General features: G+C 45.6%; 1 protein-coding gene across 5 annotated transcripts in view; it reads left to right on the forward strand.

Annotated features, from left to right (window-relative positions):
- The window catches only part of ANTXR1 (ANTXR cell adhesion molecule 1), a 217341-nt gene that overhangs the window by 147371 nt on the left and 53644 nt on the right, over positions 1-16326 (forward strand). For all 5 annotated transcript variants that reach the window (XM_042932532.1, XM_042932533.1, XM_042932534.1 and 2 more), the window contains exons 14-16: positions 600-641; positions 8432-8527; positions 9050-9217. In XM_042932532.1, the coding sequence (XP_042788466.1) occupies positions 600-641; positions 8432-8527; positions 9050-9217 (306 nt within the window). The remainder of the gene's footprint in view (positions 1-599; positions 642-8431; positions 8528-9049; positions 9218-16326) is intronic.

Here is a 16326-nt window from a genome sequence, read left to right on the forward strand (position 1 = left end):
TGTAATGTAAATCTTTGTACCCCTTAAATGTCAGGGTCCTGAAAGAAATCCCTGGTTATCCCTCCTTTGCTGCCCTCTGTCGGGAATAGGTCTGACCATCACACTCTCCCTCCTGGGGCAGGTACCATTTGGGGCCGGCGACAGTTAACAAGACTGTAGTTTGAGTGTGGTCCATACCTGACCCATTTCTTCAGCATCATCTTAACTTATATTGGGTGTAGCTCTTTGTTAAATGTGTAGCAGTTTGGATGGGTAGATAGAGAATTTGATGCATGAATGACTGGATGCATAAGTGAGTGAATACATTTGCAAGATAGCAACCCTGGGATAAGAGATGAAACTTACTTGTGGAATATTTTTTCTCTGTATAAAACAGACAAAATTGAAAATGGAACCCTCAGTCTGGATCATGCTCTAACTAACTGAGCTATTCTGCCCAGAAAGACACATCATGGCATTGATTAAGCCTTTCTTGCTTGGGCCCATTGTGGTGGTAATTATGGCCATACTACCAAGGCATTTCTTGAGGACAGGCCTGTTGGAGAGCAGGTGGCCAAATATTTCACTGACTTGTTCTCTTTTTTTTTCCCCCTTTTCAGATTATCAAGGAGGTCCCTCCACCCCCTGCTGAGGAGAGTGAGGTAAGTGACCAGAGCAGGGTGCAGCGGGATGGACAGAGTGGTAAAGTGGAGCAGAGAGTGGGCTGGGCTGGCCCAGGACTCAGGCCCCTGCAACACAGAGCTGAGTCAGGCCCAGGCTCCCATTGTATCTGAGGTAGCAGAGAGGGAAGTTTTTGGCCCTTCCCGAACCAAGGTTGAACAAACTGAACTGACCAAGGTTGAACAGAAACTGAACTGAACTGCAGCCATGGACAGAATAGTTTGGGAGCGTTTTCCACCTGCAAAGATAAAATCTGAGATGCAAATATAAATATTTTTATCAATACAATTTTTCCCTTTAAAACGGACATTTTAGGTTTCTCTTTTCCCTGCAGAGACTATGCTTCATGTATGTAGATCAGGGCAAATTTGAAACATTCTCCAAACAATTAGTGATTCTAGGAACAGCCTGATGCTGAAGTATTCCATTTTTCTTTAACACAATGCCTAAAGATTAGCCAGGCAGTAATAATAATGTAAGGGAGGGCGGGGGAGGTGGTGGTGGGAGAAGATATGCTAATATCCTGGCCTTGCTCCCAAATCTTCATCATTTGAGGGGGGAAAAACATCTTAGACTCCACCATAAATGGGCCAGTAAGCAGTTCTGGTGCAAGCGTGGCCTAGGGCAGAATATGGTAGAGGCATTAAAGGCTAATGGTGAGAAGGAGAATCCCTGGGCAGGAGTACCCGGCTGGTGGCTTTTCTGATCCTCTGATCACTCTCAGAGCAACAGGCCTCCTTTGGATGCATCACTCACCAATTTAGAAACCAGGGTACAGGTCTGAAAACAGTGGGATCAAAAGACATAGGGGTGACGATTCAAGTTCACAGTCCTCAATCCCTAAGGTCTATTGTATGCAAACTGAGCACTGCCCCCTGGCCATTCCTCTAACCAATGCTTTCATCAAGTTTCCTGCATACAGAAAGAATAATGATTGAATTTAACATTCCACGAGTCTGTTATATCCCGAACCATATGCATGTAAGCCAAGGGATTTAATAGCTGCACTCAATTAAAGCACATATTGTTGGAATGCTAACTTTTTGCCCAGAAATCAAGGGAGGAAATTACATTGCTGTGCAAAGAGGGAGGATAAAACCCTCTTTACATCCACAAAAGCCTTTCTTAATCCTTCAAGAGAAAGCACCATGGCTAGTTCCACGGGTTCCAATTTGGCTGTGTTTCTGTTATGTGCAGCTGTCTCTTATATTCCCAAAGGAAAATAGGGCAAGAGGCTTTTGCTTGATGAAGTTGCTCTGTTTGCCCCGAGGTGAAGAATGTTCCCTCCCCTTATTATGTTCAGTTAAAGGAGCTGTTGCCCTTTTTTCTGGTGCTGACTCTGCATTTGCCTTTGGAAGCAGCCACTGTGGTCGAAACACACCAGGGGATTTAGGTACAAGACCGTGGGGTGTGGTTTACCCAAAACCACCTAGTTTCATCTAATATTTCTATAGAAGTCCTACTTTTACCTGAAGAAGGCAGACCTGGCTTCTGAAACAGAAGGACAACCCTAGGATGCTTGAGATCTAAAGGGTTGTGTTAGACCTCAAGGAGCTTCTGGGCTGGCTGGGGCAGGCTGCAGGCTGTGCTGATCACTCAACATGTGTGTTGGCCTTGAAAGTTCCTTGGCCTTGTGAGTTAAGCAGCCCTAATCTCCTTCCTAATATGTTTCAGCAGAAAAAAAGAAAGAAAGAAAGAAATCCCACAGGAACAGATAACATAATCTATACCTACATAGTATCTTACACAGTGCCCTGAAAATCATAGTCTGAATCTAGACTTCTAGAACCCTCTCCATTCCAGCTCCCTGCATTTAAATCCTGTCAATCCTTCAGGTACAGCTCATGTGCTATTATCTCCACAAAACGCTCTATAATTCCTTCCATCAGGACTAATTTCTCATTTCCCCCTTCTCTGCATTCCCAGGGTATTTTATTGATCTTTTCTTCTGCATCAAAGGTTAAGTTCATTAGCTACTTGAAGGTCAGGATCTATATCTCATTAATCATGGATTTATCCCCGAAGAGCTTAACACAGTGTCTAACACTCAATAGCTCTCTGAAGTCAAATGCTCTGCCATATATGTGAACAAGTTCAGTATTATTTATCCAAGCTTTTATCAGTTCTATAAGCTTCATATCCTAAGGGAGACACATGTACTATTTAAATAGCTAAACTTAGAATGAACACAACTTTATAACGAGCTCTCAGTGGTCCTCTTTAATAAGGAATTATCAAAATGCATAATATAAAAAAGCGTGACTCTTCAAGATTCCACGCAACCAACAGTGATACTTCTATATAAAGAGAGGACAAAGAAAAATTTTGAGACCTCAACAAAAGCAAGAAGGCTCAATTTTAACAACTAAGATGCGTATTTCTTGGGTTGAGAATCCTCTCTAATTGGCAGCAGAGTGAGGATTCCTCATGAAGCCTCTAGCTACTCCAAAATACTGGCAGCTTAAGGGGGAACCCAATAGTGGAGTACTTCATCTGATGATTCAGTTCTAAATCACCTTCAATGGTTTTTCTGTTGGGGAGGGAGAGGGATGCATATTGAAGGCATTGACGGTGGGCATGCAATTAACCATAAGCACCTGGCCTTGAATAATGAACTTATTTTTAGGTTCATTATCATGCTCACTCATCCTAACAATTTCTCTGTGGCAAGAATGTTTTAGATGTGAAAACCGAACTATGGAAAAATTATACAACTTGTCTAGGAACAGACAAGTTGAACCCCTTCACAGCTATGTCTACACAGACAGCCAGAGTAGACCCCCACTCTGAAAGGCGGAAGGCCAAGCTACTGCCAGGCATCTTCTTTCCAGTGGTCATCAAGTACACACTCTCATGCGCGCGCACACACACACACACACACACACACACACACACACACGTACGCCCCAAGCAGAAGTCCTAGAACAGTCCCAGAATTCAATATTCTGTATGTCAATAGTTTGAAAAAGGAACATCATTATTAAAAAAATAAATACACTATCCTTCACTGAAGAATACAGGACAATCACAGTGCTGTCCTTAATCATTGCGTGTATTTGAAGAGATAGGATATGGGGTCATGACATGTTAAATGCAACTCAGAAGGGGGAAATCTCAAGTCAGTTGGGATTTTTTGTATTTACATAGAGAAGTGTTGTTGGATTTTTCTGACTTGCCAATTCACTCCTAGGAATTTATCTCCAAGACTGCCATTGAGGGTGACTTCTCTGGCTTCTCCCCAAAGACTTCAGATGAGACAGGATAGCTAGTTCTACCTCGGGTTCTGCCCCCCCAGAGCCTCGTGGGCCTGGGAGTTTCAGTGGCCTTGGTCCTTTACTCATGTCATCATCCTCACCAAACATGTTCCTCTATAAACGTGGACAATCTTCTTGACAGTTGTATTCCTTCCGTTGTCTTTATTTTTCTCAAAATATAGCACTGTGCTGGCAAGCAGTGGGGGCTCAATTCCAGTTGCTTGAGTAAATGAAGGAATAGACAAATAAGGGGCCGTTGTCGGTGGCCATATAGGGCTTATCATAAGGGTTTAAAATGTGTTACAGGTCAATGAAATGTTAAATGAAACCATTTCCTTGGGCTCAATTCTGTTTCAGGTCCATTCTCCTTTCCATAGATCATTCCCACTGGTACGTGCAGTGCAGTGAATTGAGGGTTGAGAGTCTGTTTGGCCCATGATAGAGCACTGAATCAAAGACTTCTTCACAGAATAGGTTACATGCCAGCGATATTCTAAATGATAAGTAGACGTAGAGGAAGGATGTTCTGAGCATATGGAGCCATGAATGCTGAAGCATGTGCTTGTACCTAAGCCTGGTATGACTAGAAAGATGGCAAAATTCAGTGTCCAAGGGCAGCACAGGACAAATCCAATTACGGGCTAACCAAATGCCTGTGTCAGATTCCATGTTCTAGAGCTATTTCTTCTGGGAGCAGGGCTGCCTGAGGACAAGCAGTTCAGAAGGGGCCTCTACCATCTGAGTAATGGTGCAGCCACTTTTACCCAAACAGCAGCCAACTACATGTCTGGGGCCACCACATCCGTTAAGATTTATACACAACTTCCCCTGATGGGAAACCAGCATCCTTCCCTAATCTCTGCGGTTTCTTCCGGCACCACTGACTCCTACCTCTTGCTTAGGCCTTATCTCATCTTCTTCATTTGCCAAACACCATCTTGCAAACCTGATTCCCACACTCCTCCCAAGGCATCCCTGGCACAAGACCGTCTGCAGAAGGGCCTTAAAAAAAGTACAAGGGTGAGTTGCAACACAGTTCACCAGGAGGCTCTTGGGGCCCTCTTCTCAGGTGGACCCTGGCAGTTTCCTGGCATCTCAGCTCCACTCTCTTGTGCCCATTTCTGCTGGCTGCCCACAAACCCTCCATCCCTACTACTTTGCTCACGCAAAGCAATGTGGCTTAGCCTGTCTGTCCTCCAGTAATCACAGAGGATTTGTGTACCAGAAGTTCTATCTCACCCTGCTAATGTTCTTGAAGGGCAGTGTGAGAGGGCCTCTGCAAGAGAGACTTTATACTTCATTCAAGGTAGAGATTCACTTCAGGTGCTGCCGATTTTCTTTGTGGCATTGCTGGGGACTGTGATTTTACTCCATCAGTTTTTGGCCAAATGAAAAGACACATCAAAGATTCCCTTCTCTTCTGAAGATTGCAAAACCCTCCCGTCTCTAGAATGTGTAAACAGAGCCATGGTAACTACAGGGAAATTCTGACTCTCCCGTTGGTCAAACCCTGGGCCTTTGTGTTGTCTTTGCTGTTGTTGTTTGAGTTTGGCAGGCGAGCTCGGGTCAGGGGATTACACGGCAGGCTTGGTGGAGCAGATTGAAGTCCCGGCATTTCCTGTTGTGGGAAGGCCAGCCCCTGCTGCACATGCTCAGGAGAGTGCAGACCAGAGGCTGCAGCAAGTCCGTGGTGGGAGGGAGGATGTAAGGAAGAGCAGCTCTGGGTGCAAATAGGGGGGAGATCCAGGCATCAGGGAACAGGACCAGAACTTCAACTCCACTGGTCCCTTCATTTCTCTGGATCTGACTGTCCTCTCCTGTGCAACGAAAAGGCCCTAGTAAATGGTCTCCAATGTTTGTACTCCTGTTCTTTAAAAAAATTAGGAGACTCATGAGACCATTTCAGTTCCCTGCTGAATAAGTCAGCTTTATTCTTGGAGTTTCTTACATGCTTGGTGCTGTTATGTTCAGTTTTGGGTGATATCATTTCATTTATCTCCTTTGGGAAAGAAACTGCACTAGACCAGGAGTGAAGCCACATTTCCTATATGACACACAGACACATACACCCACCTCCAGGGATACTTGAACCGTGTGTGTAAGATACGTAAGGGTCTTGGTTTAACATCCTAAGCCTTCTGAGATTCTATCATAAAGTAAAATAGTGTGAACGTGTTATTTGGGGCCCTTTGGTGTTATTTTACTATTTTATCATGTGCTACAGTCATAAATCTTCAAGATTAGCAGGTACAAGGGGGAAGAAGTAGAAAAGTAGCATTTATTTGGTACCACCAAATGACTGGAAAAGCAAAACCAAAGGACAAAACCCAGAACTTTGCCAACACTGAGAAACAAACGGGAGTGAGGCTACCTGGACTCGAAAGCAGTTCTGTCACCTATAAACTGGGTGACCTGAGACCCTTAATCTCTCTATTCCTCCTCCCTAAAATGAACATAATAGCACCACCTACCATGCCGCCTGCTGTGAGATTAAAAGGTTAATGTCAAGCACTTGGAAGAGTGACTGGCACATACATGGTAAAAATTTCCTAAATTCAACTGGTTATCATGAATTTGGTATCTGGTTATTGATCACCTCCTGTGAACCAGCTCCATACAAGACCTAGAATACAAGGGTCAACAAAATACACTCTGTGTTCAGGACCCACACTCCCTGGTGAAGAAAGACAGATCTGTTTTAAAGAGACAGAAAGACCAGCCCAGTATCAGCTGCCAAGATGTTGCAAATCCTCTGGTCTGCTGTGATCGTGTCTTTTAAGATATATAAATTTTTTTGATTTTCTAAAAAGAAGCCTGCCCGCCCCGAACACAGTAAGTCACCCAGAGAGTCTCCATGTGTTACTGTTGTGTTTTGTCATCTCTGGGTCTCTGTATTGCTGACCACTTGTCCTTGCTTTGTTCCTTGCCTCCTGCATGGGATCCCCTTTCCACCCACTGATAGAATTGGCCCTACCTAGGACTCCAGTCTGAGTCCTTGACTCTCCAGTACCACCAACACAGGCTGTGGGAAGCAGGCTTGTTCTGAGGATTTTCAGCCTCTTTGGCTTATTCTTCTGTTTTGCAGACTCCTTTTTTGCAGCTTCCTTTCTTTACCCAGGAGGGAAATCATGCTACTCCTCTGTCACCCACCTGTGACTGTAGACGGTGGAGATTTTTCTCCTCTCAACAGGAATAATTACGGTGCCAAGATAAGGAGCAGTTTTGCTAATTATCCTTCTCTTTTCCATCCATAAAGTTACAAGTTCCTCTTGTTTTTTCCCTTCATCTTAAAAAATACAGTAAGCGCTAGCTTCCTGTCACTGAACTAAGTGGCAGACACTGAGTTAACTGCTTTATTTGAATCACTTCATTTAATTTGTTTGTAAATTCAACAGATAACTCTTGGGCACCTCCCACATTCTAGGTGCCATTCTAAAAGCTGAAAATGCAATGGTAAACATGACGAGTAAACAGAGGCTTCCATGGAACTTACACTCCAGCCAATAGTAAATAAATATGAAGGCATGAAAGGGTCCATAAATGAAACTGAAACAGACTGATGGGATGAGGAGACTGGGGCTGCTTTAGACGGATGTCCAGGGAAGTCCTCTCAAAGAGTGATAGGAAGGATCTGGCCATGAGAAGAGCAGGGCAAGAGCATTCTTGGGTCAGGGGACAGCTTGTGCACAGGCCTCGAGACAGGAATGTGCTCTTTGAGGGACAGAGGGAGGGCAAGCAGGCTGGAGTACAGGGAGGTGGAGTGTGGTAAGGAAGAAGGCTGGAGAGGTGAGCCAAGGCCAGAGCTCACAGGGCAGAGCTGGGTTTGGATTTTCCTCTGCTGCTTTGTGGAGAACGGATTGTAGGCGAGGAGCACAGCAGGGAAGCCAGTCAGTGGCTACTGCGGTATCCTACAGAAAGCGGAGGGGGCTTGGGACCAGTGTGGTGGGGTGGGGATGGAGGTGGAGAAGTCATAGCTGTGGGGTCTTTTAGAAGTAAGGTCAACAGAATCTGCTGGCAAATTGAGATGAGGTGGGGGGAGGGGGGATTCAAGGGTGCCTCCAGGCAGTGCGGAATACTGCAGGACGAGCAAGTTTAAGATGAGGAGATGATGGGGAGACTCCTCTTTGACGTGGTACTACTGAGATGGCTATTAGTCCCCTGAAGGGAGATGTCAATGTCGAGTCAGCAGTTGGGTTCAGAGGAATCGGGGATAAAGATAGAAACACAAGTCATCAGCATGTAGATGGGATTAGGTGAACCGCCCTATGAAAGAGTAGAGATGCAGCAGAGAATGGGTTCCTGGATTGTGCTACAACCTAAGGAGGCAGGAGTGCTTTTACCCCCGCTTTACTGATAAGGAAGATAAACTCAGATAGCTTAAGTGACTTGCCCCACGGACGACCTAGGAAGCTCTGAGGTTTAACCCAGGCAGTCGATTCCCATCCACTTTGCCAAAGTGGACACGTACGTACAGCAGTGGTGCTTTGCTTCCTTCATATATGACAATCTCTCTGCAGGAAGAAGATGACGATGGTCTGCCCAAAAAAAAGTGGCCTACTGTAGATGCCTCTTACTACGGTGGGCGAGGCGTTGGAGGCATTAAAAGGATGGAGGTAAGATACAGCTTCAAGTACTCACATCTATGTGCCGACTACTCTGTGATGGAAAACCAGATAAAACTGGTGAAAGCTCATACTTGAGGTCTGGTGGGAATTTGGATTATAAGGTGTCAGATGGAGAGATGGCAGGTACACCCCTTTAACTGTGCACCCCCATATCTTGCCCACCACTTACAGTAATTTATCTGCTCAAACACCTCAGTGGTTTCCTCTCCCACTGGAATACAGTCCAAAGTTCTTTCTTGGGCCTGCAGGGCCTTTGTACATGCTGTGCTGTCCCCAGCCTGGACAATTCCTCCCCTAAACATCCATCTGTGTGATTTGCTCTCCCTGCCCCTTCAAACCTCTCTCTTTCCCTTTTTCCACACCCTCCTCTTCCCTGGCCCTAAAAACCCAAAGGAATTGGGGAGTGGGTAGCACTCACATTGCACATCACACATGTATGTATGATGCCCATCTCCAGAGGCATTTTACTGTATTTTGTCACTTTGTTTTATTATATGTTATTTATTGTAGGTTCGCTGGGGAGAAAAGGGTTCCACAGAAGAAGGTGCTAAGTTGGAAAAAGCAAAGAATGCGAGAGTCAAGATGCCAGAGCAGGAGTACGAATTCCCCGAACCTCGAAATCTCAACAACAACATGCGTCGGCCCTCTTCCCCCCGGAAGTGGTACTCGCCAATCAAGGTGTGTCCCTTTCTACTCAGAAACCCATCATCTCTCCTGATAAAACGCTCACATAGTAAGACTTAGATTCTTTTGACATGATAAAATATCAAACCAAATCCCAGGTATCACAAAGGAACAAATTTCTAAAATCATGGACTTAAAAGTACACGTACTTATTTTCTCTATTTCCACATTATCAAAGTTGAAACTAGGCTTTTTAAAATCACCACAGCTGGGGTGCCTCATGGTTCAGTTAAGCGTCTGACTCTGAGTTTGGGCTCAGGTCACGATCTCACGGTTGGTGGGATCGAGTCCGGTATCAGGCTTTGCACCAACAGCACGGAGCCTGCTTGGAATTCTCTCTCTCTCTCTCTCTCTCTCTCTCTCTCTCTCTCTCTCTTTCTCTCTCTCTCTCTCTCTGCAGCTCCCCCACTCATGCTCACTCTCTCTCTCTCTCTCAAAATAAATAAACATTTTTTAAAAATCACCATGGCAAACTAGCAGAATCCAAGTGGACTATGAGTCAAGAGACCGGAGTAGTAACCCCAGAAGATCACATAAATTCCTGTAACATCTCTCAGCTTCATTGGTAGACAGTTCCACTATCTAACAAAAATGGCAGCATTCCTCTTGATGCCTTATCTCTCTTCCTCTTGCCATAACACAAGCCAATTCCCCTTTCTCCAAGCTTCCCGCCAGTGCGTCATGTGTTGGCCATGGATTTAGGACTCACTCGTCCTGTCTGTGAGCAAAACCACCCCCCCCTTTTCTTTTCTCCACTATCTCTCTTCCCCTGTATATCTCCAGAGCTTAAATCTCTTTGGCTTATTAGGGAATTTCAGCTATAGAAGATAGCTAGTGCTTCCTGAAGACTTCTTTTCTCTTCCTCTTGTTCTTCCTCTATTTCTATACTGCAAACAGAAACTGGGCCAATTCCAAGGCCTCAAGTCAGAAAGACCCAGTTTAAGAGCCAGCTCGCATCACGCACATATACACATGCACCCACACAGTCTTACCCTTCTTCCAGTAAGAGCAAAAATACCATTCATCATCATTCACTGAGTTATTTGCTAATTAAAAAAAAATTTTTTTTAATGTTTTATTTATTCTTGAGAGGAAGAGAGACAGAGCATGAGTGAGGGAGGGGCAGAGAGAGAGAGGGACACAGAATCCGAAGCAGACTTCAGGCTCTGAGCTGTCAACACAGAGCCCGACATGGGGCTCGAACTCACGAGCCGAGAAGTGAGATCATGACCTGAGGCGAAGTCAGATGCTCAACAGACTGAGCCACCCAGGCACCCCAGTTATTTGCTAATTTTAGAGCAGCACTTCTATGAAATCAAAAGAAATACATTTTTTTAAATTTTCTTTATTGCTTATTTATTTTTGAGAGAGAGAGAAAGAGACAGTATGAGCAGGGGAGAGGCAGAGAGAGAGGGAGACACAGAATCTGAAGCAGGCTCCAGGCTCTGAGCTGTCAGCACAGAGCCCGACGCAGGGTCGAACTGACAAACCGCAAGATCATGACCTGAGCCAAAGTTGGACGCTTAACTGCCTGAGCCACGCAGGCGCCCGCAAAAGAAATAACCATTTTAAACAATGGAGTGACATTTCATTGGTAATTGTCTCTTCTCAGCCAAGCTGGCTCATGCTCACACTAATTGCAGTGTATTTTCGTTTTGGTTTGCTGTGTTTAAAGCAAGGAGATTCTTTTTTAAGATAAGTGCACCCACCCCCTCCCACCCCACCCCACCTCACCCCACCCCAGCCAATGGCTTGAACTCTGGAAAGATGTGGGCGAGACGTAGCTTGCTTAACTAACAGCTGGTTGCTTCTAATTATTTTCTAATGCAGAACATGCAATGGCGTGCATGCATGTGCAGACAGGAAGGAGCCAAATAGAACCTCAGAGATGAAGAAGAAAGGGAATTTTCTATTAGGTCGTTTTTAGGCATCTGTACCTTGTGACTAACATGACATATTTGGTTATCGCCAGGTTTTCATTTCTGTAATCCTGGACTTTGAAAGAACATTAATTCTGTTTGAAGAATCCAAATTCTGCTTGAGAGAATGTTATTCCTCCATCACCAGTGGTTTAGGACTGAGTTTTATGAAGTAAATAGGGATATAAACAACTAGATGCATACGTCTAAAAACATTCCCAACACCCACTTGGAGTTAGCATCAACGAGCGTTTGTTGTGTACCTAGTATGTGCTGGGTACTGCCAGATACTAAGTATACAGAGGTTCTCAACCCTGGCTGAGTATCAGAATCACCCTGAGAGCTTTAAAAATACAGATTCCCAGGCCTAATGACTTACTCTCACAAAAGGCTTTCATAGGCACACAGGCTGTCTGTCACAACTTGCTTTGCTTTTTCTCGGTGAAACTCCTTTTCCCCCCAGTGCCTCCCTTTCTAACATCAAAACTCCCTAAGCCACACCCCTCTGTGGCCCCCAATTATCGTTACCTCCACAGCCTCTGCTCATGAGCCTCCTCCTTAGTCATTGTGTCCCACTGCTGGTTCTCACAGTGTGGTCCCTGGACCACCAACATCAACATCCCCCAGGAACTTGTTGGAAATGCACATTCTCAGGCCCAACCCAGATGTACTGAATCAACAACTTCAGGGGTGGGGCCCAGCCATCTGGGATTGAACAAGCCCACTTAAGAAATTGTCACCGAAGGGGCGCCTGGGTGGCTCAGTCAGTTGAGCGTCCGACTTCGGCTCAGGGCATGATCTCACAGTCTGTGGGTTCGAGCCCCGCATCGGGCTCTGTGCTAACAGCTCAGAGCCTGCAGCCTGCTTCCAATCCTGTGTCTCCCTCTCTCGCTGCCCTCTCCCCCACTCTCACTTTGTCTCATTCTGTCTCTCAAAAATAAATAAATGTAAAAAAAATTAAAAAAAAAAAATTGTCACCTAAGGTTCCAGCCACACTGCCGTATAGAAGGTTCCCTGAGGACAGGAACCTTGGCACCTGGCCAAAAGATCATGACCATACCTCAGTAATTTGTCAGAAGTCTCTGCAAGGAGGCCCACGTTAGATTGCATAGCCTATTTCTACCACAGACGCAACTGCGGGATTAATGTTAAATGGTTGAGAATCTGAGTGTCAAGGAAGCCCCGGACAGCCAGATGGGAAAGACGTGTGATGTCGGTGGACGGGCACAGCCCCTCAGCAGTACTGTCATACTCTGACATGGGAACGGTCACTTTGCCTTCCTGCTGGTGGAGCAGCTCAAGCCAAGGCCTGCTCGGCTCCCTCTATACAATAGTCTGCTAGTGTGATTGCTCATGTGTGAGTCTTCTCTCCACCAGATTTGACCCCCTGGGGGCACCACTTCTGCTTAACTCATCTTTGAACCTGCAGGAAACAGCACTGTACCTGGCATAGCACAGGGACTCTGCCATCTCTTGTTACAGAGCTGACACATAAGTTTAATTACAAAACCACTCCCAGAGTGTCCTGCTGGTGAGACTATCTCCTGTGACGTGCACAGATCGCTTTGGTACCATCAGTTCAAGGAAGGTGACATTCTTCTTGCCATCCCTTTGAGGGGAGGAGAGAAAAAGAGGTCACCTTATGTGTTGAGGGAAGGGTGAGAACAAGGAGGTTTCAGAATAGAAGCACAGAAAGGAATTCAAAAGTAAAATTGTATACTGTCTCTCGAGAAGAAGGGCAGACTTGCTCCCAGAACGTCAGCATTCATATTGTTTAACAAGTTTCATGCTCCATGATGAGCCCCATCTTAGCCATGGTGCCTGCGGATGTCACTGGGCCTTGGAGAAACATTTAGCCTCACATAGTGCTGTAAACTCTGCTTCCTTTTCATGAACCCTCTCGCTGGATTTGTCACAGTCTGGGCAGGAAATAGAAGCACACTCAAGAGGGTTGAACTTTTGGTGAGGGCAGGGTTAAGAGAACCCACAGAGATGGCCAGGGATTCAGGGACTGGCAACCAGTGAGAGCTGTTACCTCCCTAGGCCTGAAGGATAAGGACGGGAGATGGTATCATTTGAGCCAGTGACCAGAAGAGGCCACCCAGTGGGAGCTGTGGCCATAGCAAGGGAATCAGCAATCTAAATCTGCCCTACCGCCTGTTTTTTATATGACCCACAAACTAAGAGTGGTTTTTATTATTTTTAAATGGTTTTGTAAGTTCCTATATAATACCCTAGAGTTTGCCTCAAGCTACAAAGCTTAAAATATTTACTCTATGCCCTTTACAGAAAATGTTTACAGATCCCTCTCCTAAAAGAATGCAGCCACCAAGGAAGGCAGGGGGTCAGGGAGGAAACAGAAGGAATAAATGCCCCGACCTCTCCCTCATCTTGCCCTCATCTCCTTCTGGTACACCTATCGGCCAAACCAAAGGGCAACCAGGTGGTGTTTTCTGTAGAGGTCAGGCCTCTGGGGCATAGAGCTAGGAGGACAGAGAAAGGCAGAGAGTGGATGGGGGCATGCAGCTCATGCAGAATGACCAGTCCATTCTCTGCCCCCACTATAAATAGGGAGAACACTCCCACCCAATGTAAAACTTTCAAGAGACACTGGAAAGACTTAGCTCCCCAGGGAAAGTGGTCAGAATCATACACATCTTTAAATGTATTGCATTCGACTCACTTTTTTCATGCATGTTATAAAATCGATATGAGAAGCAGAGAGGCAGGTGAGCGCATCTGCTAAGCAAACCCAGGAGGAACTCATCAAGAGACGAAGTCCACATCGGGCTTCTCTCCCCCATTCCCCAGTCTGATTTAGGGCACTGACCACAGCAACCACACTTCACCCTTTCCTCATTCCAGGCTCATGACCAGGAAATTTTCCGATATTTGGCCTTAATTTTCCTTTGCTCCGTTTTCACCCCCTGGATTTACAGTACCCCATGCTTCTCATTAAATTGGGACTGACCATTTCAGACAAGTGAAGTAATGCCCAGATATATGGCCTCCAGATAGATTAAAACCAGGACTGTTTTCAGGTTTGCTGGAAGGCTTGCAGCCTTTAGAGAAACCATTTTCTCCCTTTCCAGTAGCTCCTCCACAGGACTGAAAATGGCAGAAGTGACGGCTGAAGGACAAAAGCCAGACCCTGGATGGCCAGGAAGACTGGCTGTTCTTTGCACGAGAGCCAGACCATGAAGGGGCAGGGTTAGGTCATACTCATTGTGAGGCCTGGGAGGGGGTGGGGGGGTGGTGGTCTTCTGTTCTCTTCATTTTCTGTCAGGCCAACCTTCATCCCTGGCCTACAGCACCTTGACCTTATAATCAAGCAGCATTCAGTCATGAAACCATACTGGATGGAGCCCTATGTAGCCCAGTAAGACATACCAAAGCCTTAAGTATTGTCAGATGGGCTGTTGATGTTAAACAGACGTTTTTTTATCCCTTTCTGGCTACTTTTTATAATGGCTCCAAACTTTTTTTAAACAAAGACCAAAACTAAAAAAGAACAAAACAAAAATCACCCTGTGTGAGTGTGTGCTAGTGTGTGTGTGTGTGTGTGTGTTTCCAACGTTATGCATTAATTCATTTCATCTGAGGAGAAGCATGGGCTGCAATATTTACCATAGATTTTAAAGTGTAAAAATTCAGATGTTAGTCTCTAACAGCTCTATCGTTGACCTACCCTCAAAATTCTCCACCTCTGACTAACTTACAAGCAGCTCAGGCAGACAACCCAGAAGAGAAGACACAGCTGCTGCTTGGCCAAATTTTTTAAAAAGGAGAGAAAAAGAAGCTCAGCCACAAACCCCAGGCACCACGATGCTTTGAATGATGGCTGCGTAAACATTCCCCACCCTGCCTTATTGTTTAGGAAGAAACAAAATGGAGAGTTGACCTAGAACTCCCAGTTTGCCTGCCTTTGTGGATTGGAAGGTAGTCTGAGCATGAGGTACAGTGTGGAAGCCTGAAATTGGTAAATTTCTCATTTTGTAGTGAAAATGTATCAATTTCCTATGAAAGAAAGCTATATTTAAATTCCAGCTAATATATTCTGACAGAGGGTCCCAAGGTTAATAGGGAAATCTTTATATCCAGCTTCACAGAAGCAGTTGGGCATTTCTCCTGGGGAGGGACCATGTCTTGAATTGGGTCCTATGTAGAGGCCTGTGCATGATGGTCAATCAAATCTGAGATAAATAGGGAGTCAACTCAAAGGTTCCTTCCCTCCACCCCCAGACTTCGGGTAAATCCCAGGAAGCGGTTGGAAAAATCCCCTGAGGCTCTTCACACCCCAAAGGGATATTATTAAAAACCTCATTAGCTGCTGTCTTGAAATGACAGCTTTCTGCCTCCATTCGGAAAAATAAAGGCACCAGCAGCTTTTGTTATGCACTTCTCTTTGACCTTAGGGGGTAATTTTGTATCCTCTTCTTGGTTAGAAACCCACTTTTCTAAAACTTCCTTCAGCTCTTGCATAAAAAGCTATAAAAAGCTGACGAGGGAGCAGAAGGAGAGGTTGGGTGTGTGGATTACCCAGATGGTGTCCTATGCCACAGAGGTGGGACTTTGGGCTCATTGGTGGCACCGCCAGAACTCAGAACACTGAGAATACAACTGGAACTAACTAACTGGTCTCACCTTGGCCAGAGGAACCCAAGGACAGCAGCTCACCTGGGTGAAATGCATACTGCAGGCCGGGCACAATTCCAGAGGCTTCCCACACACCACACTCTCGCTCCTTTATTTTACAACAACCCTCAAAAGTAGAAACTACTACTACTCCCATTTACAAATGGAAAAATTAAGGCACAGAGAGGTTAGGTGACTTGCCTAAATTCATACTGCTAGTAAGATGTTTCCTGGTTTATTTTATTAACTGCAAAGCATCCATTAGAGCTAGCAATGAAATCCATCATTAATCAAACAGGAGAGAGGACTGGGGGGGTGGGGGTGGGGGGTGCCCGGAGGTAAAGGACCAATCAGGAAACCGTTGGCAGGATGAGTGACAGATGATGAGGGTCTGGGCCAGGCAGTAGCCATGGAGACAGTGGGGCAGGATGGACAGGAAGCAGTGACAGGAGAGCTGTGACAGGGAGAAAGTCCACAAGACATGGTTGGAGTTGAATATGAGGAGGTGGCAGAGGGCAAGGAGGTGACAGTGAGTCTCTGGTGTCCAGC

The sequence above is a fragment of the Panthera leo genome, chromosome A3 (assembly GCF_018350215.1).
Source record: "Panthera leo isolate Ple1 chromosome A3, P.leo_Ple1_pat1.1, whole genome shotgun sequence".
NCBI lineage: Eukaryota > Metazoa > Chordata > Mammalia > Carnivora > Felidae > Panthera > Panthera leo.